We start from the raw sequence: 24,906 nt of genomic DNA on the forward strand, positions 1-24,906 counted from the left end.
AGATTGAACTTGACATTAGAATTGAGTTACTGATCGATTGTAGCGTGCGCCTTTATTAGGAACGTCATAAGTGAGCCGTAGATCGCCTCCCCTCTGTTTCCTTCTCTCCACCACCTTCCCATCGCCAGCACATCGTAGACACCATGCCCGTCTCCCGCCGCGGCAGCGGCAGCGTTGTGCTGCCCACCGGACAGACCCTTGCTTTCCACACCAGGACCAACGATGCCGACGACCTCCCTCATGCCACCAAGAAGTGCGTGCGATTCACTGTCGTCCTTTGCTCTCACAGCGAGCCGTGTTGATGATAGGAGCATGGCGGAACACCTCCGCAAGTACGAGGCATTGTGAGTGAGTGCGAGCTCTGGCGGGATTGCACGCTCAGCCTCGTCCGCAGGTTCACGCTTACGCCGCAGCGCATGCGTATGATAGTCGAGGCTTTCAAGGACTCGCTCGAGAATGGGCTCGCAAAGAGTGGTCAGATTGTCGTGCGTATCCTCATCCTGGTTTCTCCGTCGATGTGTGATGCACGGCGTCCGCATGGGCGTGCCTATCGTTGATCCTCGAACGGGAGCTCTAGTGGACTAGACGTGCGCCGATCATGAACATGTTCCAATGACGTTCTTCACGGAGTGAGACCCCGATCAAAACCCCATCAATGGGGTGTCTTACTCATTGGCCATCGGCAAAGTCTCACAGTCAATGCGTGACCAAGTCCGTCGCACGAATTATGTCATATTCTTGGTCTTCCCGCAGCGAGAAATCAGAGTTTTTATTACCACCATGCGTCCGAGCGGCGGTCACTTATTGACTGTTGACCTTGATTGATCGTGTGGTCAGACCGGGTTAGATGGAGTCAGATGCTTCGGCCCCCGTGAAAGGATCAGGGGGCCGAGTATTGTTCGCAACACCATTGACGTGCTCAGTCTAGTGCCACGCTACGACAGGATCTTCCACATTGTGTTGCGTCTCGAACAGGGATATTGTGATTCTCGCAACTTGATCTCATCCATACATTCCATATCGCACCATTGATCTCCCACTGATGCCCTCACTCCACTTTAGCCGATGATACCCACCTATGTGTTCGGGTGGCCAACGGGAAAGGAATCTGGCAACTTCCTCGCGGTGGATCTCGGTACGTGCTCGCTCCTCGTAATGATACACTGAAGCGAATAAGCACCGCAGGGGGTACCAACCTACGTGTCTGTCTGGTAACGCTCGAAGGCGGGGGCAAGTTCGAAATCACGCAATCCAAGTACCGTCTCACGGAAGAACAGAAGCAGGAGGATGGACAGAAATTATTTGACTTCTGTGCGGAGTGTCTCAAGGCGTTCGTGGAGTCCAACATTGACGGAGGCACGATCATAAAGGGGGAGATACTGCCGCTTGGATTTACCGTCAGTGCCTCGTCCCGCGTTCGAGCAAGTCTGTATGCTAATCCGTTCCATCGTAGTTCTCCTACCCATGCCTGTGAGTTGTTCCTCATGCGATGCGTGTGAGGGCCGATGTTCATCCTGCTGCTAGGCAAGACCGCATTGACCACGGTAAGCTCATCCGGTGGACCAAGGGCTTCGGCGCTCCGAACACCGAGGGCCACGACGTCGTCATTATGTTCCGAAAGTCTCTGCAGAAATATGTAAGCGTTGTGCCGATATGTCCTCACGACTGCCGCTAAATACCCCTCCTATGCAGAAAGTCCCGGCTGACGTCGTCGCCCTCACATGCGACACGACCGGCACGCTCATCGCTTCGCACTACGTAAACCCAAAGACGCGCATCGCGTGCATATTCGGCACCGGATGCAATGCAGCATACATGGAGCGAGTTGGCGATATCCCGAAGATCGCACACCTGGGCATCGATCCGGATGCCCAGATGGCGATTAATTGCGAGTGGGTAGGTATCGATGGCCATCTGGGTCTGCAAATGCTGAGGCGCGCTCGATAGGGCGCATTTGACTCGTTCGAGCACGAGAACCTGCCTCGGACGAAGTACGATGCGATCATTGACGAGACGTCGAACAAGGCGGGCGAACAAGCGTTCGAGGTGTGTTCATCTTTATTGAGTTTGAACGTGTTGATGGAATGGCGACGGGCGTAGAAACTCATCTCGGGACGGTACCTTGGCGAGATCTTGCGGCTTATTATCTGCGAGCTGATTGACGAGGGTGTGCTTTTCCTGGGCCAGAACACTTATAAGCTCGAGATTCCCTACTCGTTCGACACCGCATTCCTCTCGCTCATGGAAAGGTGTGATCTTCGTCTCTTGCGTGTACGGAATGTGCGTCCTAACGGATCACTTGCAGTGACCCCACCGATGAGTTGCTCATGATCATCGGAATCTTCACGTACTTCTTTGCTGTGGAGACGACGCTGGCGGAGCGCCAATTCTTCCGCGCTTTGGCGAAGCTTGTCGGTCGGCGAGCCGCGCGACTGAGCGCGTGCGGCATCGCGGCGATTGTGAGCAAGATGGGGTACCTGGACGAGGGGTGTGCTGTTGGCGCAGACGGGTCGCTGTACAACGTGAGTGTCCTGTTATGCTGTCATTGAATTCATCAGCTGAGCGGCAGGTAGAAATACCCCGGTTTCGCGGAGAGAATTCATGAGGGTCTAGTGGATGTTTTCGGCGAGAAGGGCCGGTGAGTCCGACTCCCTCATTGAAAATGTGCAGAAGCACCGCAGCTAACGATACGCTTCACAGGAACATCATCACTTACCACGCTGAAGACGGCAGCGGTATCGGAGCAGCCATCATCGCAGGTACGTCCCCTTGCCGGCGCGATCCTCAGAAACTCGCATGTAGAACTGATAAATCTACTCTCGCGGCAGCTATGACCAAGGCGCGGAAAGACGCAAACCTGTACCCGAACCTCTGAACGTCCGCTACGCATTTCCGCTATGTTTCTTATTCTTTGCATAGACTAGTGGAGGAGGGAAAGGGAGAAAGGAAAGCAGCGCGCGCGGGCGCCCAAAATACCATGGACTCAATATGTAACATAGTCAGATCTCCGGCGATCCTCACTATACTGTCGTCACTGTTTCTTGCACTGTCTGCAGAGCGTTTTATGCACGATACACCGCGATGCCAATCGTATTCTAGCATCGTAATCCATCATCGACATCGCTGAATACGGCTAACACCAGGAATCCCAACTCAACACAATCGCGCACTCTCAGCTAGGCAACGCACGTTCTCCGTGTCCCACCCGCCATACCTCTACACCTCCCTCGCCACCAACGCCCACGATGCCCCTCGCCCAGTCGACACTAAGCACCTTCCTTCCCGCCTTCGCCTGCTCCCACGCTTTGAAGCTCGTCACCGCGCTCTTGACGCTGCGCAAGTCCCAGAGGCGCACGACGCCGTCGTACGCGCCCGTCAGCAGCTGGTGCTCCGCGCCCGGTCCTGAATCCGAAGACGGAGGAGGGACGACGATGCACGAGGGCGTCGCCGGGTGGGCGAGCGTCGCAGTGGAAGGCGTGATTGCGGACGTAGTAGACGCGCGCAAGTCGTATTGGCAGACGGTGCGATCGGTGGACGCTGCGAGAGCGCTGTTCCCGGATTGTGTGAGTGCGAGGTCGAGGAAGGGTTTTGACGAGGCGGTCTGTGAGTCAATTTAAAAAATATCAGTGGGAGTCTGGGGTGCATACGGAGACACTCACGATCGTGTGAGCGCATACGCCGTTCTCGACGTCCCACGTCCGTACGGTGGAGTCGAAACCGCAGCTGTACGCCTTCTCGCCGGCCCCGTGGTCAAATACGGCTTTCGATACTCGCGCTGTGTGGCTCTTTAGCACTGTAAGAGGCGCCTTGCGCCGTGGTCGCTGTGCGTCATCGTCGACCTTCCTGCGCTTTTTGCGGTCACTTTCATCCAACGGGACCTCGTCAATCGTTGGTATCGATGTGTCCCACACTCCGATGAGTGTGTCCCAGGATGATGTAAGGACGTGCGAGCCCGACGCGCTCGAGGAGACAGAGGAGACAGCCGCGGTGTGCAGGTGCAGTGAGGCGAGCGTCCGTGTATGCACTTCTTCATCGGGGCCGGAGTCAGGAATGGACAGCTGCGTGAGGTGTGCTGTGAGGTCATGTGAGCCCGTTATGAGCAGCTGCGTGGACGCAGATGGGGAAGAGGATGGAGCGGGCACGACGCAGAGGGAAGTGATGGGTGCCTGATGTGCGGCGGATGCGTGCAGCAGCTTTTGGGAGTAGTCGAAGACGCGGAGGAACCCGTCGTAGGATGCTGTGAGGAAGTGGCTGTGTCATCCATCAGCGTTGAATGCAGCATAAAAACAAGAACTCCGGCATAGCAGCATGGGCCTCATAGGTCCACAGTCCTCCAGAAAGAGCAGCACGCATGCGCATATAGCAGCAGAACACAAAAATCAAATAGGAATCTTGGACAGAAAACGCACCCTGGTAGTTGGCACGACACGGCTGATACCCAGTCTTCATGTGGTAGGCTGGACGTTTTCTGCGGCGGCATCACCGACTCAAAGTACTCAATCTCTAACGTCTCTTCCTACGATGTGAAATTCCATTACATCATATTCATGAGCATAACCGTCGGTGTCAGAGCTCGATGACTTTGACATACCTCACCGATCCCCTTCTCCGCGCACCATTCTCCCAATGACCCTCGTAGGATCTCTCCTCGTACAAGAAAGTCAAATGGTATAGGTTTTGAAAGGGAGAGAGCCTTGTTCACGAGCTGTGAAAGCTGGTATCGCTTCCATGATGCAGGGATCATGAACTTTTGCGACGGCAGAGGGTAGGGTGTCTCGGTTGTGAAGAGCACCGGGTGCGACGGTTCGCTCGATGTCGACGCCATGACTGCGAGTGTAGATTCAAGACAATGAGGCAGCCAGGAGTCGAGACGAGACAGAAAGCCTTCTTTTCCTGCGCACAGGCAGGTTGTATCTCAAGAGCAGGAAGGAGCAGTCCAAGAAATTCGCCTGTGTCACTCTGTCACATGGCAGACGCGTAGCGTCACGCGCACACACGCGTCGATGTCACGCGGTCTCAGTCATGTGGACCCGACCGGGTCGGCCAAGTACCCATGGGGCAATCACATTCTCCTCGTAGTCTTTCTCTCTCTTCTCACATCTGCGCAACACGTAGCAGCCGCAGATATGTCTCAAGTCGACCTCGCCAAAGCTGTTGGATTCCAGGACGACGACCAGGAGGTAGGCATCCTCGCGGTACCCACTTCTCATGCTGACCTTGGCTGGGCAGGTGTCATGGAACCAGAGGGACCTGCTGCTGTATGCTGTTGGTATCGGTGCAAAGAAGGACGACTATGCTCTTGTGAATGGTACGTCTGACAGCGTCATGAGTATGTCTGAGTCTAACTTCCTCCCATAGAACTCAGTGAGAATCTCTGATACAACACTCGCCAGCACAGCTAAAGAATGCCTAGACAAGTCATGGGCTCCGTTCCCGACGTACCCTGTCGTCCTTGGCTTCAAGGGAACCAGCCAGGACGTTGTCGACTTCCGCCAGCTGATGCGCGGCGGGAAGAAGGCGCCTGGCCTGCCGCAGTTTGACCCAAACCGCATCGTGAGTTGTCATTTACACGCTTCGCAAGTACGAGTGCTCATAGATGTGTCTTTTCAGGTTCACGGCACGCAAAGTATTGAAATCCTCAAGTCGCTCCCGCCCGTCAGCGGCCAGGGCTGGAAACTCAAGAGGCGTATCGTCGGCATCAACGAGAATAGTACGTCGATCCATTCCGTACAGTCATTCGCGCCTTCTTACCTGAGACAGAGAGCGGTGTCGTCGTCGAGAATGAGGCCATCCTAGTCGACGCCAAGGGCACCGAATATGCAAAGCTCTACGTGCGCGTGCTCCCTCCCTTCCTCTCTTTGATCGCACGTTCACTCTCTGCTGCAGTCTGCCACCTTCAACCTCGGCGCAAAGGCCACTGGCGCGAACTTCTCCAAGCGGGTCGCGGGGCCACCACAGGCAAAGCCTATCCCGAAGGACCGCAAGCCGGACTGGGTCGTGCAGGACAAGACATCCACAGAGCAGGCGGCCATCTACCGGCTCAGCGGGGACTACAACATGCTGCACATCAGCACGTTTCTCTTCCTTGCCATCTGTAGTGCTCTCTGACTCTGCCCCAGATCCAAGCATCGGCAAGGCCGCGGGCTTCGGCGGCGTGATCTTGCACGGGCTGTTGACCTTCGGGTTCGCCGCGCGCGCTCTGGTGTCGGCAGTCGGCGGAGGCGATCCAAGGTCGCTCACATTCTTCGCGGTGCGGTTCACGTCGCCTGTGAAGCCCGGTGACGCGGTGGAGACGTCGGTGTGGGAGCTAGGCCCAGGCCCGAATGGCACGACGGAGGTGGCGTTCGTTACGAAGAACCTGGCGACAGGCAAGGTGAGTGCTTGAGTTGGGGGCTATGGGACGGTACATTAAATTGTTAACATTGCGCAGGTTTGCCTGGGTTCTGGGATGGCCTATGTGAAGAAGCTGGAGAAAGGAAAGCTGTAAAACTCGCCTTGAATACGGTGTTGTCCTTTACGGGAATCGGGCAATATGTTTCCGACGGTTCGATGTGGGCTCCTAGCATCTATGCAGGTTGTATATATGGCTTAGCTGGTCTTTGGAAATGTACAATATATAGGACCCATATGTCTTTTGCGAGTGTGGCGACACGCTCGAACGCGTCGCGACGCGTCTGTGGCTGAGGGTGGAACGCGTACGGTCACCGTGACCGATCACGTCTGAGTGCCGTAACGCAGCTCGCCGCAGGGCGCACACGACTATCATGACCTCGCCGTGCCCAGAAGCCTGCATTCCATGCAAGCGTCGCATATACGACGCAGACGACAGCGCCAAATTGACCTCCGATGGAGTCGAGCCTGAGAAGAACGATTCCGGAGCCGAATCACCGCCTAACAGCGCTGTTGTGCAAGTTCAGGAGGATACGGACTTGTTATCTGAAACTCCACCCAAAAAAGCCAGATACATGGATGGTCGGGATGTTGAAGAGCCAATGGAGGCTCCGTGGAAAGCGGAGCGCGTCGCGGGTGGGATGGGTAACCACGGTACGTGCCGTTAAGTATTCGAACGATGCCGGCCTCGTATGATGGCTTATAAATGCTTGCTTTGTGTTTCAGGAAGTGAAAGCCTACTCGCTCTGTTGTTCTCTCTCAGCCCGGAAAAGTCCCCGCTGCGCGACGCTGCGCCCGTGTCAATTGAAATCAATTTACTCGAAGGCTGCTCCGGAGCTACAACTACAAGGCACCTTTTCTCAATGCCAGCTGCGTTGCCCACGCAACCCGTCGAACAGCACGGGCACGGGACTCGAGTTGAAAATGATTGTACGTACGCTCAGTACGATAGCAAGCAGACCGTCCAGGCAGCGCATACTGTCGCGCACATATCCTCATCACAAACGATGCCAGACATCTCCACCCCGCCGCCAGTCAGCATCCGCACCCCGTTCCTCGTCGCCCCTCTGGCTCAGTCATTGCACAAAGCAAATCGACTGCCGATAGCCATGCCGGCATTCAACTCTGCCGAGTATAGTACGTCTCAGAAACGTTCCTGTATGCTTTGGCTTTGCTGAGTCTAGTGGGCTGGTAGCCGAATTTATCAAATGCGTCAGCAGGGTTGCCCAGCTGAGAGACGGCGCCAAGTCTGTAAATGCTAACGAGTCGAACAAATTGACCGGAGATGGCTTCAATGGACAGGAGAATCGTCCACCACGGCGTTCATCGTGCGGAAGCGTGCAAGGACAGAACCAACCGGCAGGATCTATCCAGGCAACAAACCCAGGCGCATACTATCCATCCTCTCACTATGCGTCAGCTGTACAGTCCCAACTCGTGATGCCGCACATGGCTGAGGTCCAGTTGGGGAGTATCAGACAGCATCTGGGGTACGATGAACTGCCTTCTGTTGGACATGCAGCTCCGCAACGAACGAGGCTTGAACAGCTATTGTCGGCGAGCGAGCGAGCCTTGCCGATGGCTGTCATCTCGGACGGGCCACAGCCGACAGCCATATTCTCCAAGTTCCAAGCAGTTGCACAAAACGGTCCTCTCTATGTGTCCTTTACACCTGAACGTAAGTCTCTCGCTAGCATGATATCGCTGCATTGACTACTAGCATGACGACCTTCTTCGGCAGCGCATGTCTCTCCTGCAGGAGCCTTTGCCGACCGCGCTCCCACTGCTGCACAGTTCGGCGCATTGTTAGGTCGTTGTGCAGCGTCGGACCACGAGGCGCTCGTACAATTGAAACACCTAGCCAAAAACAATGAAGGTCTCGAGAGAATCAACAGCCTCGCTGTGCAAGTCGTCGAGGACGCTTGGGCTGCATTCAATGATAGTGTGAAGGAGCGAAACGATCAGCTCCTGCAAGCTGAACTGTTCGCTGGGTGGCTCAATGTCCACCGAGACCTCCTGCGTATGCTAGAAGTGCGTTCCGGGTGTCGAGTCTCCTGTGGTGCTAGGAACTGACGCTACTGGCGAAGGGCCTGCACAAGTTAAAACATCTCGTCGCGCATAAGCGGGTCTACGGCATGGGCAGGATCGCGCATGCGATGGCCTCCTCCATGATCGACAGGTACACCCGTCAAGTCTCCTTGTACCTGTCCAGCGACCCTGTGGGTCAGCTAAGCCCGAGCCTGCCCGCTATCCGGCCAACTACGTCCTCCGTGTCGGACCTCGCGCGCCAGCAAGCCGCCCGCGAGAGCATCGTGGAGGTGCTCGGCCTGTTCGACAGCGTCCTCGCGTCGAGTGTCACGCGTTATCGGCGCGAATGCAAGAGCGCAATGCAAGGGGAGAAGATGCGTGAGCGCGAAGCGGTGCTGGGACGCGGGCTAGATGCGCTTGTAGCTCACCTGAGATTTGCGGACGTGCGGGATGGCTCGATGTTGTTCGTCGACAGTCGGCGCGCCATGCTGGACTGGGCGAACAGTACGGGGTCACACAGTCAGAACAGCGGTGCCATCGTAATAAACGAGAACAGCAATTGAGCCTCTCGTACTCATGAATTGCTATTGGTATGCGAGACCTAATCATAACTCCCCTATAGAAATCCAGATACCATCCCCTGTCATACCCTTAGACTCATCCTCGCACATGTTCTGTTTGACACAAAACAGAAGTTTGAACCATATTAGACTGCAATGTCCAACTTTCAGAGCAAGAAGTGATATCCTCCGACCAGATACCTGGGTATTGTAGCAACCATATCCGTGAAATGACCTTCCAGGAAATCTAGTGATGAAACCGATCTAGCAGATGAGTGATCAGCAACAGAGGTAGGTGCAACGGTGACCATCCACATTCGACTCACCGTACACTTGCAATCACTTATAGGCATCGAAGCCGAGCCTCTCCCAGTAGTCCGCCGAGCCCCGATATCTCTTAACGTATTTATAAATGCGTTTCTGCGAATCGTCCACAAGATCCTGAAAGTCCTCCCGCAGCCACCGCAGACTGTTGCTGTTAATGTACGTGCCCGTGCGGCACGCGATGGAAAGGAGCTCGTTGATGTCCTTCACATCGTTGCGCAGCTTCCGCCACTTATCACCCCTAAGAGACTTCCAGTGGTCTGTCCACCCGCGAAGCTTCGTCAGCAGGAGTGGGAGGATCGGCATCACGGGGAGTCGCTGCTTCCGCTTGATGTGCTGGCTCGGCACGTTGGGAAGGTCGAGCGTCCCGGGGGTGAGGATGTCGACCTTGCACCTGCGACTGCGTGAGGACGAGAGGGCGTACCAGAGAACCTTGTAGTCGGCATCTCGTTTGCGCGCCGGGATGAGGTAGAAGCGGCTGTCTTTCTTTATCAGGAGCCGTTTCAGGCCCTCTGCGTCCTCGTCGGTAAGGACAATCAGGTCCACGTCCTATAAGTAGGTTGTTACAGTTCAACATCGACAACTTGGTCCAGAGACTGACAAATTCGATAGGAAGAGAGAACTCACATTAGGGCATCGACTGATACCATAAAGCGAACAACCGATGCTGCCGAAGAGGCAGCAGTTGTACCCGTTATCGGCGAAGATCTTCACCGCTCGTCGGGCGATGTCGCGGATCTCTTCCTCTGTAGCCGGCGGGGACATTGCTGAGATGCTTAGAGGACCACCTCGCCGTCCTGAGAGGAGCCTCCCTGGAATTCTCACAGGTTCCCAGTGCGACGAACGGAAGAATGTTTGCTTACTCAGCAGATCTACTAGCACTGTGACACTCGCTTGATAGAGGTTCAAGTTCTGTAAACGAGCACTAAGGTGCACGAGTAGCTACAAATCTCGACAGGATCTACCTATGCATCCACGATGGCCACATATGCGTTGGACCAGAAGGAGCTACGGTTGCGGTGAACGAAATAAGGAAGAGATCGCTGCCAGAAACGCGTTTGTGGCTGAAAATACCGGTATCAGCGGCCCGGGGAGCCGCCCGTTACACGGACGAAGGAGACATCTTGCCCGCTACTAGTAGGTTCCCCTCATTTTTCTGCTCCCTCGTAGCTCGTTGAGATATGCTCACCCATTCTGCCACTCACTCTTAGCATTTATAGTGGTTCAGTCGTGCTGCCTCTCTTCCGGCAGCTGCACAGCTGCTTCACTCTCAAGAGATCTGGCCAAGTTCTAGCATTCGGAAATTCGGACATTGCAGTCACTGCACAAACCGGCCCGTACTGCAAGCCCGTAGTTGCTACTAAACACTGCTTTGCAACCTCAAATCGTTTCTGAGCTCAGAATATGGTAAGCCTAAGCTGCACTATCCAGCTGAATCCTCTCACGGTTTACCCAATGTCTTAGCACTTCACGCTCACCTTTAGGTATTATTAATCGAGATCCTAGTCTCATCTCCAAGATAAGCCTACTGACATTGGGAAGCATCTTGATGATGGTGAGCACAGAGGCACGGGCTAGATGCGCTTGCGGCTTACCTGGAAGTTGCTGATGCATTAAATTTGATGGGCCTTACTGGACAAATAGCTCTGCTCTTGTATTGGTGAGCCCACATTTCAGATTTTTGTCCAGTAAAGGCCTTCATAAGTAAATGATTGCTCGATGTTGTTCGCCGACAGTTGGGGCGCCATGATGGACTGGGCGAACAGCGTCCAATAGCAACTGAACCTCTCGTACTCATTTCAGTTAATTGGTGCGCGAGCCCTAACCATAGCTTCCCTATAGAAACCCAGATACCATACCCTGTCATGCCCATAGACTTTTACTCATACATGTTCTGTTTTACATACACCAGAAGTCTGAACCCAGTCAGACCACAATGTCCACCAGATATAAGGAGAAGTATTATCCTTCGGCCACATTGCGAGATATTATGGCAACCGTATCCAAGAAACGACTTGCCAAAGAATCTAGTGGCATCGCGAACAAATCTTTCAAACGGGCAGTCAGCTAAGCCTACGAGGCGGCGACGGAGGCAAGCGTAACGGTGATCATCCACGTTCTACTCACCGGACATTTGCATTCATCTGAATAGGCATCGAAGCCGAGCCTCTCCCAGTAGCCCGCAGAGTCTGGATACTCCTCAACGTACTTATAAATGCGCCTCTGCGAAGCGGCCACAAAATCCACAAAACCTTTCCGCAGCCAGCGCAACCTCCTGCTGTTGATGTGCGTGCCGGTGCGGCATGCGATGGGAAGGAGGTCGTCGATGTCCTTCACGTCGTTGTGCAGCTTCCGCCATTTATCACTCCTGCGAGACTTCCGGTGGTCCGTCCACCCGCGAAGCTTCGTCAACAGAAGCGGGAGGATCTGCATCACAGGGAGCTGGCGCTTATGCTTGATGTGCCGGTTCGGCACGCGGGGGAGGTTCAGCTTCCCGCCGGGGGTGAGGATGTCAACTTTGCAGTCCCGACGCGCTGATGGGAGGGTGTACCAGAGGATCTTCCATCTGACAAGGTCGTTGTCGGACGATTTGAGGTAGAAGCTGCTGTCTTCATCTACCAAGATCTCTTTCAGCTTCTCTGCGTCCTCGTCGGTGAGGACGATCAGGTCCACGTCCTACAAGTAGGTTGTTACGGTTCAATGTTCAACATCGACAACTTGGTCTAAGGTCGACAAATTCAAGTACAAGAGAGAACTCACGCTGGGGCTTCGAGTAGTACCATAAAGCGCACAACCCAAGCTGCCGAAGAGGCAGCAATCGTGCCCGTGATCGGCAAAGATCGCCACCGCTTGTTGGGCGATCTCACGGAGCACCTTCTCTGTAGCTGGCGGGGACATTGCTGAGAGACTGAGAGGACCCACGTCGGCGTCCTGACTCGGAGGAGCCTGCGTGGGTTCTCATCAGTGCAAAGAACCAGCCCTGTGAAGAAGAACAATTGCCGCTTACTCAGCAGATCTAGACGGACTGCGACACTCACTGTAGAGTTCCAAGTCCCGGACTACGAGCACTACTATACATGAGTAGCTGCAAATCCACATAATCTACCTATTAATCTACGATGGACACGTAGGTGTCGCCGGGCCAGAACGAGTGGCGATTACGGCAAACGAAAAAGAGATTGCAGAAACGCGGTTGTGGCTGAAAGTACCGGTATCGGCGGTCCGCGGAGCCGCGCGTGTGGGACGCGTCCGACATCTTGCCCACTACTACATTAATTTCGTACATGTTCTGTTCTACCAAAAAAACCAGATGTCTGAACATGCTCAGACTGCAATGTACATTCTATGAAAAGAGAAGTAGTAGTATCCGGCCAGATTCCTGGGTATAGCAGCATCCATATCCGCGAAAAGAGCTTCTACGAAATTTAGAGAAGATGGAACTAATCTTTGAAGCGGGTAAACAGCTACGAATCAGCAACGGAAGCAGGCGCAACGGTGACCGTCCACGTTCTACTCACTGTGCATTTGCAATCACTCATAGGCATGGAAGCCCAGCGTCTCCCAATACAGGGCCGAGTTCGGATACTCCTCAACGTATTCCAAAGCGCGTTCCTGGGAAGCAGCCACAAAATCCTCCGGCAGCCATCGCAGATTATCCTTCGTGATGTGCGTGCGCGTGTTGCACGTAATGGCGAGGAGCTCGTCAATGTCCTCCACGTCAACCCACTGCTTATCCTGCATATCCTGCCTGTGAGAGTCGCGGTGGTCCGTCCATCCGCGAAGCTTCGTCAGCAGAAGAGGGAGGAGCGGCATCACGGGTAGCTGCTGCTCCCGCTTGATGTGCTGACGCGGCACGTGGGGTAGGTCAAGGTTCCCGCCGGGGGTGAGGATGTCGACTTTGCAGGTGCGGCGCCGGCGGTTGCGTCCTGACGGAAGAGTGTACCACAGAACCTCATAGGTGGCACGGGGGTTCCGCGATGGGACAAGGAAGAACCTGCTGTCTTCGTTTACCAGGATCCGTTTCAGGTCCTCAGTGTCCTCGTTGGTGAGGACGATCAGGTCCACGTCCTATAAGTAAATTTTTATGGGTCAGCGTCGACACCTTAGCCCAGGATCGACAAATCTGAGAGGGAGAGAAAACTCACATTGGGGCGTCGAGTAGCGCCGTAAAGCGCACAAGCCGTGCTGCCAAAGAGGCAGCAGTCGTACCCGTAATCGGCAAAGATCGAGACGGCTTGTTGAGCGATCCCGCGGATCTCCTCGTACGTAGCTGACGGAGCCATTGAGGACGGCGAGGAGTCTGCGGTGGGTCCTCATCAGTGATACGAACAACGTTTGCTTACTAAGCAGACGGACGAAAGAGACTTGCATCTTGCCTAATATGCCTCCAATGCTCGCTCCGAGTAGCTCGCTCAAATCTGCTCATATACCTGACCACTCGTAGCATTTAGTAGTTAGTGTGCCATACATTTCCATGCAGCTGCACACTCACTTCACACTCGAGAAATCCGGCACTGACAGCCCCTCACTTGTCATGAGCAGAGGCAGCTTGGCAGGAACCGTGAACAAAGGTGACACCTTCCTACTAGAAGCCGGGCTCTTACTACTTACTCTTACCTTGAGGATTGAACATCAGGTGTCAGGTGGTACTTATAAGCTCGCTGATGGCTCTGTGATAACCATCATCAAGAAATTTCCTCCTAAGGTTAACGCATTTATGCCGGAGATGAGACTATGGTGAGCGATGGAGGGCTTGCGACTCTATCGCACGGTGGCTGAGATGTCCCGCCGAGGACTCCGGATTTCTGAGCACGTGGGCTGACCACATGCTGCGGGGCCCCGCAGTGGCCTTACCAAGACTACTGCTCAAAGTCTTGCAATATGATCTGTTAAGTGTGCGACGAGAGCAGTCTGTGCTATGACCTGTTCATGCCATCACATCTTTGCTTTCCGCGAGCCTCTAAAAATTGTGATCACGACCAAACGATGTATCGATGACGATCATATGACCCTACAACCTACGGGAGGTAAATACAGGAACATGGCAATGATGCACAGGACGTTGCACGATGATATGGCTTTGTCCATACAATACATACACAACCAGATCTCATACATCTGGCATTGCGGTCAGGCTGGAATATCCTCCACAACTCTCTCCACCGCTTTTTCGGATGCATAGCTCTTGTCATCTTGGCGGACCTCCTCCACCTCCATGGGAGCAACGACGGCTTGCGCAATGTCCTTGTTATCGAACAGTGCAGCCGTCTCTTCCAGCGTGCGGTTCTTCGTCTCGATGAGCATGAAGTACAGGAAGACGAACTCGAAGGCGATCCAGCAGCAGTAGAATATCTATAGCCGTGCAGGATTGTGAATTCAGAACGCAGCCAACTGCGAACAGTGGGACGCACGTAATATTTCCATGCCAGCCTGGAGAGCGCGACAGGATTGACATATTGGTTGAAGATCAGCCCGAGCGAGACAGCAACGCTATACACGGTGAGGCCCTTAGCGCGAAGCGAGTTCGGAAGGATCTCGACGGTGTAGGTGATGATGAGAGGAGTGAATGCCAAGCTGTGAATCGCCACCATGTCAACGGTGTCCGGAAAAACTCTAGCCAAGCATTGCTTACTCGTAGAACCCGTAGAACAAGAAAATGAAGGCAATGACCGCATGCGCAGCGGCTGGGTTACCGTGCAACGCATACTGCGCAGAACAGATTGTTTGCAGCGTGAAGAACACCAAGCTGCCTCCAGTGGCCCACAAAAACAGCGGACGACGGCCAGCCCGGTCGACCAGGAAAGATGCTCCGATCGAAATGACCAGGTTCCATATTGCAAGGATTCTGGCAGCGATCATTCAGTCACGCGCGCAGATCATAGTGGCCCAAGAACGAACCCTGTAATGAGCAGTTGAGTGGTCGTACTGGTGATTCCAATCGTGTCGAAGACCTTGTTAAGATAGTACGATACAAGACCATTGCCTGTCCACTGCGAGAACCACCCTATCGCGATCGCAATGGTCATGCGCCGTCTGTTACCCGGGGTGGCGAAAAGCGCCTTCCATCCGACTTTCTTGTTCACTGTGGGGCACATGTGAGTTGCCACGATACACGTCTCGTTGGCTGACTGCGCACCCTGACGATCGAAAGCGATAGCAGCCCTGATCTCTTCGAACTCGAATTGCACGAGGGGATCCTGGTCATTGCCATCTGCATGGTAGTACGCGAGGATCTTCAGGCCTTCAGCTTCCTTGCCCTTGGCAATGAGCCATCTGGGGCTTTCTGGCGCGAAGAAGATGAGAATGAACTGGAGAAGCGACGGGATACCCTGGATTATGGACGGAATTCGCCATGACCACTCGTTCGGGATGTATGCGGTGCCATAAGTCGTCCAGGATGCGCTAAGCATGATCAATGTGAGTATGCTCAGCAGAAGGACGGTGCTGCTCATACATCACGTTTCCTGAGTACCAGAGCGAGTTGTACACCGATGTCAACGGTGCGCGATACGGTGGGTATGAGATCTCGGTGACCAATAACGGTGCGGATTGGCCTACACCAGAAGTGAGAGAGCATCATTTTCACAGTACATCGCATCATACCAGCAAAGCACACCCCGAATCCGATCAGGAACCTGGGTCTAATGAATCTGCTGAGAATACTCCCGTTAATGAATCACACTGACCGTCCGCCAATGAACATGCCCATATTCGTCGCTGCCGACTGGATACCGACACCGACGAGAATGATAGCCGAGCCGACGAAGATCGTCATCCGGCGGCCGATCCCGTCAGAAAGATACGGCGCGAATGGGTACGCTGCCAGAGATCCGATATTCTGATTTGAGTTGGCTCATCAGCGGAACTACCGCCTTCTATGAAATATCAATGACCTGCATAGCGCTCAGAACACCCAGGAGAGAACCATTCGGAGTTTTGAAGTATCCCTCCCATTGCCATAAAGACTGGAAGCTGTTCATCAAGCTGCCGTCGAAGCCGTTTGCAGATGAGATGATGACACTGATACGGAACTATTCAGAAATGGTAAGATTGCGGGCGATGAACGTGGACCTACAAGAGAACCACCCATGCGTGTAGAGTGATAAGTCTTCGCGAAGAGGCGAATATGAGCGCGAATCGCGACTGTCGGTAAATGAAGCGATCTCACCGCCGGTTGTTGTACCACTTCCTTTTCGGATCCAGCAACTGCCCGATAGCAGGACTCGCCTCGGAGGCGACGGTCGTGCCGACAGCCATATTAATTTTATGAAGATCGTCTTCGAGAGATAGCGAGGAAGAGAGTACGGACAGCAAGACCGTAGATCGGCGTGATCGAGCAAGCACGATGTCTTTATACGGAGCAGCACATTCTCAAAGCCCTGCGCATTCGATAGGATGCGAGACCAGGTGATCGGAGATGGCTCATTTCTCCAGAGATTCGCCCGTGCGTGATTACTCCACAATTCGCCGGATTCGCTGGAGCGAGTACAAACCGTATCGTGATACCGAAGCGTGGCCAAGACACCATTCAACGCCCGCCCAAACATCACCAGCGACCGGCTTAAATTGAAATCGTCGAGCTCATGGGGCCACAAAGACGCTACGTCATACAAGAAGATAACATTAAGTGTGGCGTACCTGCGGGTCGTGATAGGATAGAAGTGCCATTACTTGGGCATTCGGGAGCCATTAATTGCAGAAGTAGACATTTGTGAATAGGAGTCAGCTGTGAACAGTGCCTGACGGAGGAACCAGCTTTGGTTTTCTTCTGCCAAGTGTGAGTAAGGCGGAACGCCGATGCCAACGGCTTTCCCGTGGACTCCTCGAGAAGCGAGTCGTCGGCTGTAGACCGTCATTGGTAGCAATCGAACATAGCTCAGTGGACTTTGCAGTTGCGAGACATTGGATGAGACCGCAGCGGCGTTACGGGGTATGCATTGGGACAACTTTGAGCGAACTACTGACGACTTTCAACTCCGCGACTGCGGCTAATAACTGAACATAGGTTGCGGTATAGCAAAGGCACGCCAGAAGATCACTTGACAGCTGGTAACCCATCGTGACTTCGAGAGTGCCAATTTAAGGAAGCAGCGTTCAGATACCCGTATCGGTAGTGAAGATGTTTTCAAGAATTGACTTCGCAAGGAAACAAACAGTGGCTTGCTTTGATTTTCAGAAAGGCGGGGTGGCAAAGAGTTGATGAAGATGGCCGTCAGCATGCAAGAGGCCGTTGGAAGACAGGAACTGACCAGAAGTATTTATAGCACAGTGAGAACCAAGAGAGTTTAAATCCTCGGAGGTTGCAAATGAATGCCTTGGCTACACGGAGAAAATTCGGTGGAGGGTTCATGCTTCGGACGCCGTATGCAAAGGCTATAAAAATACTGCTGTGCACGGAATTGGCTTGCATGTCTCGCATCGCAGGCGAGATAGAGGGCAACGGCTCTGATACGAATTACGGAGTCATCCATAGCAGGGCCTCGGCCAGGCTTCTCAAGATTCTACTTTCAGGCACGCCAAAGAGAAAACCCCACGTTCATGTCCATGCTCGATGAACTTTGAACAGTCAAGATTCGCCAATTGACATTTGTTCACGAGCCGTTCGGTCGCACATGCTGTCTTGCTTCCAGCAGACGGTTAAAGATCTCGCTCCCACAGCGAAGAGTTTAGCAACGTTTGGAATTGGTCGCACCAGATTGAGCGACGAAAAGGTTTCAGGATAGCACGGTAGCGATTTGAGGCAAAGGCGAGAGATATAGCCGAGGCGCCTCGGTGGCGAAACTGTCAGCCACAAGGGTGCGAACCGAACCGAACCGAACTGAAGGGAACATGCATGTCGCTGTGGCGACAAACCACTGCCAGGTTCCCCGCCTCATCATGAAGCACACTGCGCAGACCTGCAGACCCTCACCTCCTTATGATACTACGCATACTCCTGATTTGCTAGAAAGCTCTTCATACTCCTTTGTCTTCTACCATGCAACGTCCAGCCAGTGTCAAGGAGCTCGCGGAGGTCTCCTCCAAGGCTGTCTCAGTCTTCAAGTCATCCCATCTCTCGTCGTGCGTCGTGGGTGATCTTGCATGTGCACTCTATGGTACCTCCAGACGTCCTGTCGTACGTATGATTCATAATCATCACGTCAATTGCCCAAAGCGAATCTGAATTGGCTTGCGTTTGGCAGGATGTAGACCTCATGGTCATGACCCGCGCCTATGAGCCTGAGAAGCTCAAGCAGCTGCTCACGAAAGCTGACACGACATTTTACCTCGCAAGCGCGAAGGACACGCACAGCTCCCACAAATTTCTCTGCAGCAAGCTCTACTATCGGCCCAATGAGCGCAAGCGTGGCTGCATCTTTCATATCCTCGTCCCAGGAACACTTCATCTCCCCCACATCCCGCAGGACAAGATCAACAGCATCAATGGGATCCCAGTCATGCCAGTCATACTGCTTGTCTTCATGAAGCTCCAGATCTGGTCGGATCGTCGCGGATCGTACACTGCGTACATGAAGTCGAAGCAGCATGACGAGGACGTCCGCGACATCGCCGAGTTGCTAGCGATCGCCAGGAGCCGAGGCGAAAGCATCAGCAAGGACAGTCTTGCGTGGCTCCCGATGGCCACCGTTGACTCAGCTATGCCTCGCGTCAAAGAGTACGTTGCGGCATTCCCGAACACGTTGACGAACTGGAGGGCTATTGGATACCGGTGATGGATGATGATGGGAACAGTTACTTGACAGGTGAGTAATGAACCCTCGCCTCGTTCACAACGTCCGTAGGCTCATGTTGCATTCAGGATATTCATCTACATGGATTGGATTGATTTCACTTGCATACCCACAGTCATTTCTTGATACACATGCATTCGTTATATCTTTACCTTTTACACATCGTGGTAATATGTAGAAGCTCATGACTGATGCTTGATCTAGCTGGCGCGCCACTATACAGGCAGCAATTCAATGATTGGCAGTATCTCGCGGAATCTCCTTCTACATCGATTCGGGCTTTGCGTGGCACCATTGCCTGACATTTGACAGAACGCATTCAATTCCTGACATGCTAATTGGTTTTCATCGAGCTTCGTGGGCTCTCATCATACCGTGTTCAGACTAGGGCCATCCGAGCTTGACGTAGGCTGTGCGCAGCGAACGTTGTTTTGTTCATTCACACGTCCTCGGTCTACATTGCGCCTCCCTGCGTGTGCTGATTGATAGCGCATTGCTGGCCACCATCGCGCCACCACGTTTTTCAGAGGATGTGATTGATATGATCATCATCTGCAGCGATCCGGGGGCGATGTACTTCTACTTACGTACGTCTTTCCGTCACGTTCGAATGAGACGGCTAGAAGCTCACTTTTGCAATTTCCAACTCTCTGAAAGGTATTTCGTATGCACTATCAGCCGCCAGAAGTGCTTGGTATTACCCTGTGAACTCTTCCATGGCAGTGCAGCGCTGCGAATGGATCTTCACGCTGAGACGTTAGCCCACATCGATGTGCTGTATTGTATCATCCACAGTCGAACCAAGCAATTTCACACAACCCTTACGAACATTGGCCCTTCTGGCTGCTCCCGAGTAGACAATTGTGAGTATACTGCTGCCCATTGGTAGCGATTCGGAAGCTGATAGCGTGCGATAACGAGGAGGCGTGCATATAGCCGCATGTTTTGAGACCACCCGCCATCATCGTTGACACTGCGCAGGCTTCGACTCACTCCCACTCTACGGCATTGAAGGTGAAGCCGCGGCAACGCGAGATCCGAATTCCGGGGAGATCGTCCTGGTCGCACGCAAGGTCGTGGATGTCTTCGCAGAACACAGGCTCACTTCTCGCTTCGCCGGACTGGCAGGCTACGAGCTGTACGGCATATGAGGTGTTGCAACGTACGTACGATCTTGGGCTCCAAGATTGCTACCGTCGAAGGACGTTGATATCGTTGTATTGTCCGGGAAATACACACCAGATGAGCTGAAACAGGTACAGATGCTCGTCGACGACGATCGTGACTCCTACGTTTCACGGCTTCTTGCAAGGTTCTTCTTCACAGACTCCCAAGCACAACGGCCACCAGTGCAGTCATTCATGCAGGGTCCATGCGCTCATACCGGGTATCTTGGGCATCACTGACGTTCCTCGAGAGCTCGTCGTCAGGCCGAACAAAGGTTCGACAGGGCGGCAGACTCTTACGTGTGGGCACGGCAGAAAATGATGAATAAGATAGCAGGACACTGCTGCCGGTTGCGCAACGGCTATGTCTGAAACTCTGGGGAAGACCACTCTAAATGGGTCGAAAACGCTTCCGTGCGCTATTACACCCGGATTTTCGAATTCATAAAGGCGATTCTCGAAGCAAGAAGGTGGCACATTGTTGGCTTCCCGACGAGCAATGTCGCCCGTTATGTGTCTGCACAAAGCTAATGTGAGCATCATTGCTGAATGTGGATTGTTGTGATCTCAACTGATGTGAAATATCGGCATCACATGCATCCGTCAAGTGCATATTCAAGGCATAAGATATCGTTATGCATCGAAAGTCGCAAGTCTCAAACAGTAGAAAAACATTCAGATATGCTTTCGAATCTCTGTCCCTGACCCCGGAGAGTGTGCGGATGTACGGATGGCCGGATCGACGTACAAGTCCTCGACGTAAGAAACCACCCCCGGCTAGGATCCGGAGCACCGGAGGTTGAAGACAAAGCGTTAGAACATTTCGGTCACTGAAAAGCGTGCTTCTGGCCTCTATATATATATCGACATCTTCCCCAAACTGCTGATTCCGTAACCAATACAATAACTCCTGAATAGAGAACGGCGAGAGCGGGATCAGCTGCGAATATCTTGACGGGTGACGCTCATGCCTGTGGGGAACGTTGCTGACGCGGGTTTCCTTCATGTCGTGATCGAGGATTACTGATGGATGGTGCGTTTATCAGTCATCCTGGTGGCCATCATCGGCAAGCGTTCTGGCGTCAGTCGACAATCGCGAACATCTCCGAGCATCGATACCCCCGTCATGGATTCGGCTGTGCACGTTACTCTGAAATATGAGTCAGCACTCACGTTTGTCAGGTTCCAGGTCGACTATCGAATGTCGTTGAGCAGATGTAGATGGTCGCCGATAAGCTTCAAAGTGATCTCTTTTGCATCCGCGCTCTCTCTCACGACACATCAGCTGGATACTTCCTCGAACCGTATAGGGATCTCGAGAAGGATTCGATGTATTCCTCGAGAGAGAGAGATTCCCATGGCCAGCGTTGCAGGCGCGCACTAATTCACAACGAGTGCTACGTCGAGAAACATCAAGTCCAAATCGTTCATCTGCATAGCTTGCACGACGATCGGTCCATTTCTTTCTCGACCAGCTGACGTCCAGTGAAACCAGAATAGCGGGACTGTCTTTCAAATTGCCTGAAAAGTAGCTCAGAACATCGATTGCAAGCGATAACGCAGAAGGTGGGATCAGAATACTTCTGGGGCGTTTATTATCCAGGATCCTGCAGGGTGGCAGGGCCATCGCCCATCGCTGCTCTTCGCGACTGCCCCTTCGAGCTTAGTCTCGTCTCGATGCAACGGGGTCCGACCCACGAAGAAATCCGCGACATCGCGCGAAATGCCATCGTGGTCTTCGAGAGACACGGCCTGGCATGTTGCCTGACCGGCGGTACAGCATCTGCGCTGTACGGGACTACCAGAACTCCGAATGTACGTTATAGTCTTTCGCGATCGAGTGTCAGAGCCGTACTGATGGGCCTTTGCGCAGGACGTGGATCTGGTCGTGTTGACGGCGGCGTACGGGCAGGAGACCCTGAAACGAATGCTTGTCATGGCCGATCCCGACTTCTACACCTTGGCAGCGAAGGACCTAAATGCTGCGTATCGAGTTCTCTGGTGCAAGGTTCCTACGCGGTACACCTATGGACGTGAGCGTCGGTGCAAGGTCGACGTGCTCATACCGGGCGTGATGAATATCCCGGACGTGCCAAGAGATCGCATCAGCCGCATATCCGGACTACCCGTCATGCCGCTCGACCTGCTCTTCTTTCTGAAATTACAGAGCTGGACCGATCATCGGGACTCACCGCAATATTGGAAGGTCTCGAAGCAATACGACGACAGCAGGGATATCGAGGAGCTTCTGCTGATCTTGAAGAAGCGAGGCGTCAGCATCAGGAGGAGTGGAGTCGCATGGCTATCCGAGGCATTCGTGGCGGCTGGCAGAGGACGTATGGCGCAATATGTTAGAGCATACCCGAGCTCGAGGACGAAATGGGAGGAACTCGGTCTCAGGTTCAAGTGAACCTGACGGGATCATGGAGTACATGGCCATTGTTTGCAGAGTATGATTATTGTCAGTTCAAACAATAGCCGAGGAGAACTTTTGCTGCGAACCTATAGTATCACAACTGCCCAGGAATGGCGGCGGTACTTTTGGTCACCATTCGCTGTGCTAGCCCGGTCGACTTGGCTGCGAGTAGGCTCATGAATCAGCCTTGATACAGGAAGATACACTCGTTCCTTATACTCAGGTTGCGAGCGCCGACGCCTTAGTGCGGCTGGCAACTGCTGGAGTCCACCAGAGGTCATTATTGAAAGCTCTTGCTAGACGCCGTCTCGTTCCTTCATTAATCAACGATAGATGACCTGAGGCCAATCTAATCCCTGCGTTATCTTTTGTCCGTGCGAGTGTGCTATCAACTCGTCCGTGGCTCATAAGACCAGTGGCCTTCATCGCGAATATTCACTACCGACAAAAAGCCGCATTACGGATGAACGACGCCGCTTGTGCTGGCGTTTATGCAGACAATCGTACCACTGGCGTATCTCCAAATATGATGATTGTTCACCAAAGCACTGTCGTCCTCAATCAAGTACAAGGGCCGCCGCGAAAGCGCGACAAGAATCACCGTCGAAGCGTTGTTTTTATTCAGCAGAACATGCGCAAACGTGCTTCGAGTCCAATTTACTGCCCCCGCGCGCAGATCTCCTGCTCTCGGTGAGGGGCATCCATATCCGAGCGTCCTTGAAGGCGTGCTTGTGCCTGAACTCCTCGCACCCGCTGAACCGCGCTCTCCGAGTCATGCAGCCGACCGGACGCACAAGCAGATCCGCACCGCCGCGCTCCAGGCGGTGGCGGTCTCCTCCTAACGTAAGCGCTCTTCTCTGCGCATCAGACCGCCGGTCTGACGATGGTCGGACACATCTCGTCTGCCTTGCCATGTTCCACGGACGTCGATCAGATCGCGCTGACGACGGTCGGGCCAGAGACACTTCACTTATTCGCGACATGGAGAGTACTCTGGTACCGGCTGTCCGACCCGCCCGCGCGCCGGTGCAAGGGTGACATCCTCGTTCCACGCCAGGCGTGCTGAACATGGCGCGCGGTGCATCGAGACGATCGGCGGTGATCTGGTGATGTGATCCCGCTCTTGCTATGTGAGGGATGTTGAGGCCTGAGCCTGAGGTGGCGCATGCAATGATGTAGCGCTGTACGTCCCAGTGGGCAATCTACTCTCTGACAGAAAGTATGGTAAACGAACCTTCTAATACCTTTCTTACTACACTAGAGGTACAGATTGACACTTAGTACGCGCGGCGCGCATCGACTTCGGACTTAGCCGGCCATGCGCCGCCGCCTAGTAGCAGACTTTTTCATCTCGAGGAGTTCACGTTCGCACTCATATCGCGCCCGTGAACTCCAGGTATGTTCTACATATCTTGTAGTATATTTGGTACTCACCAATATACACGTTCGCACTCATATCGCGCCCGTGAACTCCAGCGCACGTCCGCTCATTGCTCGTCGCCTCGTCCCCTTCGTCCGTAAGCGACCTCGTCTGTTGTTACTCTCCCCCGCGAAGTGGAAGGCGATCACGGGTCCTGAGCTTGAGCTTGAGCTCGAGGACGAAGCGAAACGTGAGAACGGCTACGAGTTATCTTGGCTGCAGTCCTTGCAAAGCCAAGATAACGCGCAGACCACCGCGATTCCGCGCAAGACGCATGCGCTATCCCATACTATCCCCTTGCACATAAATCACCATTTGTCATCCCACCGGCTTTCATCCATCTCGCCGAGTCCTCCTCCAGATCTTCCACGCACAAGATCTCCCGTCCCGTCGCGTCCTACTCAATCCAGGAACAACACAACAATCGTAACAATCGACGCTACGTCCTGCATTCCATTCCATTCCACGCTGGCCAGTCCCTGTATATACAATAATCATGAGGACACTGCACAAAGCTGCTAAGGAAAGGAATCAGTAAAGCTGTAAACGAGCACATCACAGGCCCTCGAGCTGTCTACGCACACCGGTACACCATTGACATCGCAATCATGATGCCGCCAGATCACAAGCGGCCAGCCCGCCCGCCTAGCGTACGTACGCAGCTCAGGGCATCCCCGGCAAGCCCAACGGCGCAGGCACAGGCACGGCCGCCGTCTTCCGCTGATGCACCCTCTGCACCGTCTTTCTCTCCACCACCGCATGCCTGCTCTCCATCACCGGACTCGTGCGCTCCTTCCCCGCTCGCGGCTTCGGATGCGACACCAATCCCGGACTGCCGCCGGACGCATCGCCGGGTATGAACAGAGCCGAC

The 24,906-nt window shown here is 53.8% G+C and overlaps 12 protein-coding genes across 12 annotated transcripts; 6 read left to right on the top strand and 6 right to left on the bottom strand.

Annotated features, from left to right (window-relative positions):
* Window positions 1-25: 25 nt before the first annotated feature.
* LAESUDRAFT_742620 (hexokinase) lies at window positions 26-2,875 on the top strand (the record flags this gene model as incomplete). Its single annotated transcript, XM_040911203.1, has 14 exons — window positions 26-253; window positions 309-344; window positions 395-485; window positions 1,063-1,135; window positions 1,186-1,397; window positions 1,454-1,470; window positions 1,525-1,636; window positions 1,693-1,896; window positions 1,948-2,046; window positions 2,101-2,249; window positions 2,306-2,522; window positions 2,574-2,638; window positions 2,701-2,759; window positions 2,829-2,875. Exons 1-14 carry the CDS (start codon window positions 144-146, stop codon window positions 2,873-2,875), a joined length of 1,491 nt encoding a protein of 496 aa, XP_040765958.1. The 5' UTR covers window positions 26-143.
* Window positions 2,876-3,172: 297 nt separating this feature from the next.
* On the bottom strand, window positions 3,173-4,825 carry LAESUDRAFT_649587 (WD40 repeat-like protein; the record flags this gene model as incomplete). Its single annotated transcript, XM_040904187.1, has 4 exons — window positions 3,173-3,601; window positions 3,660-4,251; window positions 4,410-4,516; window positions 4,592-4,825. The coding sequence occupies 4 exons, from the start codon at window positions 4,823-4,825 to the stop codon at window positions 3,173-3,175; spliced, it is 1,362 nt and encodes a 453-aa protein (XP_040765959.1).
* A 301-nt stretch (window positions 4,826-5,126) lies between these two features.
* Window positions 5,127-6,620, top strand: LAESUDRAFT_724233 (peroxisomal dehydratase; the record flags this gene model as incomplete). The annotated part of the gene is made up of 8 exons (XM_040908570.1): window positions 5,127-5,180; window positions 5,230-5,308; window positions 5,399-5,553; window positions 5,611-5,710; window positions 5,761-5,831; window positions 5,887-6,070; window positions 6,120-6,373; window positions 6,431-6,620. 8 exons carry the CDS (start codon window positions 5,127-5,129, stop codon window positions 6,485-6,487), a joined length of 954 nt encoding a protein of 317 aa, XP_040765960.1. The 3' UTR covers window positions 6,488-6,620.
* Window positions 6,621-6,764: 144 nt separating this feature from the next.
* LAESUDRAFT_811680 (uncharacterized protein) lies at window positions 6,765-8,981 on the top strand (the record flags this gene model as incomplete). Its single annotated transcript, XM_040914336.1, has 5 exons — window positions 6,765-7,044; window positions 7,117-7,527; window positions 7,586-8,068; window positions 8,132-8,421; window positions 8,478-8,981. 5 exons carry the CDS (start codon window positions 6,765-6,767, stop codon window positions 8,979-8,981), a joined length of 1,968 nt encoding a protein of 655 aa, XP_040765961.1.
* A 336-nt stretch (window positions 8,982-9,317) lies between these two features.
* LAESUDRAFT_757902 (uncharacterized protein) lies at window positions 9,318-10,067 on the bottom strand (the record flags this gene model as incomplete). Its single annotated transcript, XM_040912374.1, has 2 exons — window positions 9,318-9,851; window positions 9,930-10,067. The coding sequence occupies 2 exons, from the start codon at window positions 10,065-10,067 to the stop codon at window positions 9,318-9,320; spliced, it is 672 nt and encodes a 223-aa protein (XP_040765962.1).
* Window positions 10,068-11,117: 1,050 nt separating this feature from the next.
* On the bottom strand, window positions 11,118-12,240 carry LAESUDRAFT_811682 (uncharacterized protein). Its single transcript, XM_040914337.1, has 3 exons — window positions 12,063-12,240; window positions 11,430-11,978; window positions 11,118-11,350 (listed from the first exon to the last, which is right to left on the bottom strand). The coding sequence occupies exons 1-3, from the start codon at window positions 12,198-12,200 to the stop codon at window positions 11,330-11,332; spliced, it is 708 nt and encodes a 235-aa protein (XP_040765963.1). The 5' UTR covers window positions 12,201-12,240; the 3' UTR covers window positions 11,118-11,329.
* Window positions 12,241-12,833: 593 nt separating this feature from the next.
* LAESUDRAFT_649859 (uncharacterized protein) lies at window positions 12,834-13,585 on the bottom strand (the record flags this gene model as incomplete). The annotated part of the gene is made up of 2 exons (XM_040904201.1): window positions 12,834-13,370; window positions 13,448-13,585. The coding sequence occupies 2 exons, from the start codon at window positions 13,583-13,585 to the stop codon at window positions 12,834-12,836; spliced, it is 675 nt and encodes a 224-aa protein (XP_040765964.1).
* A 689-nt stretch (window positions 13,586-14,274) lies between these two features.
* On the bottom strand, window positions 14,275-16,879 carry LAESUDRAFT_697787 (general substrate transporter). Its single transcript, XM_040906321.1, has 11 exons — window positions 16,471-16,879; window positions 16,378-16,410; window positions 16,196-16,322; window positions 15,989-16,140; window positions 15,906-15,937; window positions 15,757-15,856; window positions 15,439-15,704; window positions 15,201-15,384; window positions 14,935-15,147; window positions 14,714-14,876; window positions 14,275-14,654 (listed from the first exon to the last, which is right to left on the bottom strand). The coding sequence occupies exons 1-11, from the start codon at window positions 16,557-16,559 to the stop codon at window positions 14,433-14,435; spliced, it is 1,581 nt and encodes a 526-aa protein (XP_040765965.1). The 5' UTR covers window positions 16,560-16,879; the 3' UTR covers window positions 14,275-14,432.
* Window positions 16,880-18,164: 1,285 nt separating this feature from the next.
* On the top strand, window positions 18,165-19,506 carry LAESUDRAFT_749072 (uncharacterized protein). The gene is made up of 3 exons (XM_040911541.1): window positions 18,165-18,417; window positions 18,485-19,045; window positions 19,102-19,506. Exons 1-2 carry the CDS (start codon window positions 18,280-18,282, stop codon window positions 19,013-19,015), a joined length of 669 nt encoding a protein of 222 aa, XP_040765966.1. The 5' UTR covers window positions 18,165-18,279; the 3' UTR covers window positions 19,016-19,045; window positions 19,102-19,506.
* An 830-nt stretch (window positions 19,507-20,336) lies between these two features.
* On the bottom strand, window positions 20,337-21,312 carry LAESUDRAFT_81662 (uncharacterized protein). The gene is made up of 2 exons (XM_040914792.1): window positions 20,772-21,312; window positions 20,337-20,716 (listed from the first exon to the last, which is right to left on the bottom strand). Exons 1-2 carry the CDS (start codon window positions 21,203-21,205, stop codon window positions 20,389-20,391), a joined length of 762 nt encoding a protein of 253 aa, XP_040765967.1. The 5' UTR covers window positions 21,206-21,312; the 3' UTR covers window positions 20,337-20,388.
* Window positions 21,313-21,876: 564 nt separating this feature from the next.
* On the top strand, window positions 21,877-22,609 carry LAESUDRAFT_649487 (uncharacterized protein; the record flags this gene model as incomplete). The annotated part of the gene is made up of 2 exons (XM_040904180.1): window positions 21,877-22,014; window positions 22,073-22,609. The coding sequence occupies 2 exons, from the start codon at window positions 21,877-21,879 to the stop codon at window positions 22,607-22,609; spliced, it is 675 nt and encodes a 224-aa protein (XP_040765968.1).
* A 1,145-nt stretch (window positions 22,610-23,754) lies between these two features.
* LAESUDRAFT_81719 (uncharacterized protein) lies at window positions 23,755-24,607 on the top strand. Its single transcript, XM_040914838.1, has 2 exons — window positions 23,755-23,798; window positions 23,877-24,607. Exon 2 carries the CDS (start codon window positions 23,934-23,936, stop codon window positions 24,555-24,557), a length of 624 nt encoding a protein of 207 aa, XP_040765969.1. The 5' UTR covers window positions 23,755-23,798; window positions 23,877-23,933; the 3' UTR covers window positions 24,558-24,607.
* The last annotated feature ends 299 nt before the right edge of the window (window positions 24,608-24,906 follow it).

Source organism: Laetiporus sulphureus (genome assembly GCF_001632365.1).
Source record: "Laetiporus sulphureus 93-53 unplaced genomic scaffold LAESUscaffold_12, whole genome shotgun sequence".
Classification (NCBI taxonomy): Eukaryota; Fungi; Basidiomycota; class Agaricomycetes; order Polyporales; family Laetiporaceae; genus Laetiporus; species Laetiporus sulphureus.

Excerpts from the sequence above, each read along its gene's own strand:
- LAESUDRAFT_749072 (XM_040911541.1), top strand. The coding sequence starts at position 18,280 with ATGCAACGTCCAGCCAGTGTCAAGGAGCTCGCGGAGGTCTCCTCCAAG. Across the intron at positions 18,418-18,484 it reads GTACCTCCAGACGTCCTGTC|GATGTAGACCTCATGGTCAT; the intron begins GTACGTATGATT and ends TGCGTTTGGCAG.
- LAESUDRAFT_811682 (XM_040914337.1), bottom strand. The coding sequence starts at position 12,200 with ATGTCCCCGCCAGCTACAGAGAAGGTGCTCCGTGAGATCGCCCAACAA. Across the intron at positions 11,979-12,062 it reads GTACTACTCGAAGCCCCAGC|GACGTGGACCTGATCGTCCT; the intron begins GTGAGTTCTCTC and ends ACCTACTTGTAG. Across the intron at positions 11,351-11,429 it reads CAGATGAATGCAAATGTCCG|ATTTGTTCGCGATGCCACTA; the intron begins GTGAGTAGAACG and ends CCCGTTTGAAAG.
- LAESUDRAFT_81662 (XM_040914792.1), bottom strand. The coding sequence starts at position 21,205 with ATGAAGGAAACCCGCGTCAGCAACGTTCCCCACAGGCATGAGCGTCAC. Across the intron at positions 20,717-20,771 it reads GATGCCGATATTTCACATCA|ACACATAACGGGCGACATTG; the intron begins GTTGAGATCACA and ends AGCTTTGTGCAG.
- LAESUDRAFT_81719 (XM_040914838.1), top strand. The coding sequence starts at position 23,934 with ATGCGCCGCCGCCTAGTAGCAGACTTTTTCATCTCGAGGAGTTCACGT.
- LAESUDRAFT_697787 (XM_040906321.1), bottom strand. The coding sequence starts at position 16,559 with ATGGCTGTCGGCACGACCGTCGCCTCCGAGGCGAGTCCTGCTATCGGG. Across the intron at positions 15,857-15,905 it reads ATTCGGGGTGTGCTTTGCTG|GCCAATCCGCACCGTTATTG; the intron begins GTATGATGCGAT and ends CTTCTGGTGTAG. Across the intron at positions 14,655-14,713 it reads GGCTGGCATGGAAATATTAC|ATATTCTACTGCTGCTGGAT; the intron begins GTGCGTCCCACT and ends GCACGGCTATAG.